We start from the raw sequence: 6,285 nt of genomic DNA on the forward strand, positions 1-6,285 counted from the left end.
AAACCAAATCTGTAAAAGCATCATTCTTTTCCTACTCTACCTTTTCCCAGCCTGATATCTTAAAAGATGGCATCTAAGATGTAATAACAGGGGGGTCTTATTATGCGAGAGCATGGCAGCTTTGCATTTGTCTAAGAACTTCAAATATTTTTACATCAAATTCCTTTGCATGGTAGTCTTTCTGGACCATTACATCAATTCACATTTTCCATGCACATCTGTATGAGCATTTTTTTTAAAAAAATTGACAAAAACCTTGCCAAAATGGCTTTATGAACATCAAGTACCATTTTAATATGTGTACTTAGACATACTATCAAACAGTTTCCGTGCTTCACCTAAGCTTTCATATTGTGCATGCATATTTCTGAATCTGAAAGGATTGTGTTCTTTTCAAGCTGGCAAGTGCATGATATTTTGCAAGATAGCTTCTATGTTACCTTATCACTCCAACTTGACCAGTTGCACCAAAAGATGCAGACCTGTGGGAAATGGCAATGGTATTTGACCTTCCCTATCCAATCAGCAACATTAAACCACAGAGAAAATAGATTTTTAACAAGATCTTAAAAGAGAAGAAAAAATTGTTTTCTTTCTGTAAAGACACCCCCATCTACATAAAAGTCATCATATTTTGTGATTTTCACTGTCAACGGAGATTGTTCCTATTACACATAAGAGCACTTCCTCTCCCATCACAGATAAAAGTCCAGCCATTTTTTCATCTCACTGCTTGTCCCTTCCCATTGCAGGAGCTATACAAATATTATCAGGGATTGAACTGAAAGTCACTGTTCATTGGACATTTCATACACATTTTTTGAGAGATTAAGGTGACATTTTCTTGGCAATTTTTTAATAGTCCATTGGACAGGCCATACACATGTTTTCAAAAAGATTTGACATTTTCAAATGCTAACACAGTGCAAGCTTAAGTATTACTTTTGGAACTTCGACAGCATGATACAATACATCTCAACTAACAAGGTCCCATTCCCATTAAGCAGACAGTGGGCACAATGCTTTAAATGTATCATTTGTTATAAAAAAGAAGTGTGCCATATGGATAGAAATATGAAGCTAATATCAATTTGTAGAGACACCAAGCAGCATCTGATGCATTATAAGGCCAATTAGAAAATCATAAAACCTGTTGGTAAAATATTGAAATGCAATTATTCTAATATAAAAATAATTTGGTCCTCTGTTGCCATTAAATTCAGAGCTGAACAATACCCACACATAAGGAACATTGAGAAGGTTATTAACATAATCAAGGGAAAGGTATGCTTAACGCAATGTTTAATCCAAGAAGCAAAATGCATTTTTCAAATAAATTCTCAATTCATGATTAGGTCACCATAAGAAGAAATGAAGATAAAGGGCCCTCTGATATATAAAAAGAGGAAGATGCCATTACTTGCAACATAAGCCATAACAAATAGAGCCAAAGGCTCAACACTCAGCATTAATCCAATCAAGAAACCAGACACTATCATCAAATTAACTGCTGTTGTCAGGCTCCAATTAAATGTGGACTTCATCATGGATCAGAGCACACAACTCAATAGCCCTCTTCAGAAACAACCAATTTTAGATCACGGACAGAACATCTCGACTCTGTTCTGAAGACTAATAACTACCGCTGCCGATTACCCAGCCCAAGGAAAGAATGCCTTGTAATTAGCAAGACTCTACCATTTAAAGAATCCCCACTAAGCAATAAACCAGAAATATTTTCACAAAATAAAAGACTACTCAATAATGACAATATGATTCCTCTGCTTGAACCTTAAAACTTTTTCAAAAAATTTGTCTGCTGTTTCTTGGCAATTCTTCATTTGGCTAACTCTTACAGTCAATCTTCTCAGCTGTCTGCCATGTTTGACTAATGATTCTAGAGTCATCATTTTCTGGTCAGCATTAAGAGGTGACCTAACGGTGATCAATATTTCTTCCAAGCAAGGCATGGAAAATGAATCATCCAACTACAGGAATTCAAAAACAACAAGCATCAGAAGGATGAAGTTGATCCAAATACTTCATCAAGCTTCCTTTTCTTAGAATTAAGAAGCAAAAAAAGTGCAACAAGCATCTCAAACAATAAAGTCCTGACAAATGACCTTACCCTTAACAGGCTGTATTTTTGTGACAAGGCAGCAAACATGGCACCATGTACTTCAAAGTTGGTTAGTCTTGGATGGCTGCTAAAAAAATCAACAAGGTTTATCTCTGGAAAGGGCAGTAATCTGTCTGTGTCTCCACTAAACTCAATTTTCATCACCAAGTTCTTCACCTCAGTTGCAGACTGCAAAACAGTGTCTATAGCATCCCAGGACCACTGCACTCCTCGCATTGATAAGGACTCTAAGTCTGACAGTCTTCCACACTCCACTTTACTCACTTTGCCTGTACCAAAACCATCAAAGCATTACAATTGGGCTCGTTAACTGAGAAGAAAAATGAATGAATAAACTGCCCAAAACAAAATATTTTTCAAAGTGAAAAAAATTTGATAGAAAAATAGATCATTCAAAACTAAACTAAAAGCACAACAAAAGTTTTCCACAGACCTGCATTATTCGCTATTGACAGCTGCCGTAAGCAATGATCCCCCCTTAATCGTATCCAAGCAGCCCCTTGAACCTCAAAAACTTGAAGTTTAGGAGCAGTTATGTTCAGAAAGCAATCTCCTATACCATAAAAATCAAGCCTGCACTGTTCTAAATGTTTCAAATCAATGTCCACTACCTTGGCACCATCACAACCAAGTAGAGCCAGGTTCTTCAGCATCGGACATGCAAGAAGCATGTTATAAAGAGCAGTGTCCTGTGCACGAACACCAACCACTTCCAATGTATGAAGTTTTCTAAAGGGATTCCAAGCTGGTAGCTGTTTCAAGGAGACGCCCCACAACTTAAGACTTTCCAAATAAGGTGAAGATGCAATATAATCAAGCGTGCTGGGGCAATTGGATCCAAGGGTTTTCTCTCCCAAATTGTCCATTCGGAGCTCCAAATGCTTCAACGATTTGCTTGTGTGAGACAACCAGGCGAGCAAGCTCTTTCCAGAGAAAGGACAGTAAACAATCAGCTCTTCCAATGAAAATGTCGACAAAACCATTCGGCTGACAACAGCATCGGACTGGTTAATTTTCTCGTCACAGACTGTTCGAGGAAAGTAAAGACTCCGTACATGTGACATTGCCTCTCTCCATCTTTGACAAACACAGGCGCATATGGCAACATCTCTAGCATTCCTAATGGATGACAACATATACTGAACTACTGCATCAGGCAAAACTTCCATAATCCCGGCCAATGAAGGATCGTCAATATCCATAGTTTGAGCCATCGAAAACCCTATTTTCCTTCTGGCTGAATTAAGTAAATAAGTAGTCTCGCAGTGTAAATCAAAAGTCCTGGGTCCAGCGGTTATTGGCCATACACATTTCTACTTTCTCCTCTCACACATATGAAAGTTCGATTCACCCAACAATCTAAATTCCCTTTGAAAGGGTCTTCCCCACGTTTAAATATATAATCAGAATCCCCCAATCCAACACAGAGTAAAGAAAATCAACCTGTTAATCTCAATGAATCCTGAGGAAAAGAGGACATCTCTTGTTTGCCGAAATGTTCAAATCGGGTGAGCGGAGGTACCGTGTCCCAGCCTCTCGTTTGTGGGCAAAATCTGAATGTGTTAACAGATACTGATTAAAATGAAAACCTATAACGTTTTAAAACCGCTATTATTTTCCCAGAGTAAAAACCCAGCACATTTTCAATCAGATTACCCCTCAAGTACGTATTCAGATTTTAAGAAAAACCTTAAAAGATAGATTATATTAATCCGTCGCTCGAAACAAAAATTAGGGCAACCAATTACAATATGCCTAGCAATAAGTAGCATTGACACAGAAAATTGCAATACGAGATCCTTTAGAAACGGTGTAATCCAATATGTTCTGATGACTACCCAAATATTGATGTAACTGAAAAGGCAAAACAAGTAACGATTGAAGAATGAAGTGCATTCACAATTACTAAAGTAACACTCTGTAAAACATTTTACAAAAGTTAAGCATCTCAGAAACCAGACCCAGATCCCTGAATGTGAAATCAAACTTACGAGAAACACAGACAGGATTTTCAAGCAATAGAAAGGTATGAATACCATCTGGGCAAATCTGAAAATGCATTTTGAACTTAATAACCGAAACAATTTTTTTAGCAGCAACGACTATATTGAAAAGATAATGTTTTAAAAATGAATAAAATGAAATGAGAACCTGCAACGACTACAAATCTAAAATGTGTTTTACCTATAGGGAGGGATCAAAGCGTTTGGAGGAGCGTTAAAAGAATCTTTCTCCACGAAGCAGTGGGGTTAACTATCATTTCCTTTGCAGAATAGCTCGCGCAGTATGTACAATGTGTATATATTATACACAGGCAGAGTGAATCTCGGAACTCAAAGTGGATTAAAATTTCAAGAAACAGCGCGGTCGTTTTGAACGCCTTGTTTTTCAAATTTCAAGCCCAAAATTCTGCGCCCATTAACGTTTTCTAATTCTGCATTTTGAATCTTTAATCTGAGCTTTGCTAACGTCTAGAAACGGGGACAAAATGGTTACAAGTGTTTGTGTTCTCTTTTCGAAAGGAACTTTTGAAAATGTATTAGAAAGCAGCAATATAGCTGTAAACTAATAATTAGATTTAAGTTCAGCATAAGAAGTTTAGCCTAAGGTTCCTTCCTTGCTTTGTAGATGTATAAACATTACTCAAAAAAGGAGAAAAAGGGCTGAAGTTATTAAATTTGTTTAAAACATTTATATAGATTATTTTATATTAAAATAATTTTTTCGGTCATAATACAATTTGTAATAATTACTAATAAATATATTTTCATATAAATATAATTTTTTTAAAATTATTCTAAAGTTATAAAATAAGGCATATTTTGATATTTGAATGGTAGTTTAGTAGAAATAAACATTAGAAGAAGACATGTCAATAGGCTTTTTAGGGATAAACATTTCTTTAAAAAGGTGAAACGGGAATCACAGAATCCTCCTGACTAAAGATGGATCAAAGTTAACTTTTTATGGAGCATCAAAGGGCAACCCGGGCCCTCCTAGAGTAGAGTTTGTAGCACGAGACTAGAAAGGTAACATTTTCTTATTAGGGGCTCAAAATCTATCGAAGGGGACAAACAAAGAGGTTGATGTACATTCAACTCTCACAGTTATTAAAGAGGTGATAGAAATGAACGTTTACAAGCTCCATCTAGAAGGGGATTGACTAATAATTATTAATGACATTATCAAAAGCAAATATGGAGTATGGCACATAAACAAATACATACGGATAATTAAATCTATGTTGACCATTTTTGAGGAGTTCAAACTCATGTGCAGAGAGAAACTGACAAAGTAGTTGACGCAGTAAGGTCAGAGTATCTTTGAAGGATTAGAATAAAGAGGAATTAGTAGAGGACTTCAGAAGTATTAAGGAAGGAGATTTTGATTCTTGGGGTCCTCCAAATTAAAGTAATAAGCTATAAGAAGACTTTGAAGGATGGGCTTAGTACCAATTTTGAATCAATGAATTCGATTAAGGGTTGATTCAAGAATACAATCTATAATTCAAAAGGATGTCCCTCCATTTTCTGCCATTGAGAAAGAGGTACAACTATTATGACAAAGTAATGCACGAAATGTGAAAAGTGAATGAACAAACATGGATGAATTTAAGAATATTCTCCCTTATTATTATCTGATCAACTAAAAGAGACATAAAATCATTAATTGGCACTAGATTTGAGGAAGAAGCCTCTCAAACAAGCAATATCAAGCCTTGAAGATAAAAGGCAAGACAAATGTTATTAATTTGCATTGAGTGGGTCTCCCTCATACAAGTGGTAAGGTTGTAGAATATAATAAAGAGTGGTATGGAGGCAAACTTATCCCTGCGTACTTATAACCAACTACAAGCATTTAAAGGAAAGGTGATTGTAAAGAGAATGAGAGGAACATTTTCAATAGGAAACCGAAGATTTTGGCAATGTTTGGACATAATATTTGGTGAAGAGTTCATGATGACCAAGTAAAACTTTAGAACAAATGTAGATATCTCCTATATGTTTTTGGCATGGACATTACAGTTTGGGTTAAGAGAGGAGGCTTTATGGATGATGAGGAAATGTGTTAAACCTTAGCAATCTAGGGCAATGTTGTCAATAATTGGTATGACAAAGCTATGTGTGGGGTTGAGGATAGATGAT

At 36.1% G+C, this 6,285-nt stretch overlaps 1 protein-coding gene across 2 annotated transcripts; it reads right to left on the minus strand.

Annotated features, from left to right (window-relative positions):
* Nucleotides 1-1,372: 1,372 nt before the first annotated feature.
* On the minus strand, nt 1,373-4,645 carry LOC149532402 (F-box/RNI-like superfamily protein). Of its 2 annotated transcripts, none has more exons than XM_089806312.1 (4): nt 4,325-4,645; nt 2,574-3,693; nt 2,129-2,409; nt 1,373-1,988 (listed from the first exon to the last, which is right to left on the minus strand). In XM_089806312.1, the coding sequence occupies exons 2-4, from the start codon at nt 3,352-3,354 to the stop codon at nt 1,755-1,757; spliced, it is 1,296 nt and encodes a 431-aa protein (XP_089662438.1). In that variant the 5' UTR covers nt 3,355-3,693; nt 4,325-4,645; the 3' UTR covers nt 1,373-1,754. The 2 variants fall into 2 exon arrangements, with proteins under 2 accessions (XP_089662438.1, XP_089662439.1); XM_089806313.1 differs by lacking the exon at nt 4,325-4,645 and adding an exon at nt 4,132-4,218.
* Nucleotides 4,646-6,285: the final 1,640 nt, after the last annotated feature.

This window comes from Cupressus sempervirens, chromosome 10 (genome assembly GCF_028749045.1).
Source record: "Cupressus sempervirens isolate cs-2001-9-10 chromosome 10, ASM2874904v1, whole genome shotgun sequence".
NCBI lineage: Eukaryota > Viridiplantae > Streptophyta > Pinopsida > Cupressales > Cupressaceae > Cupressus > Cupressus sempervirens.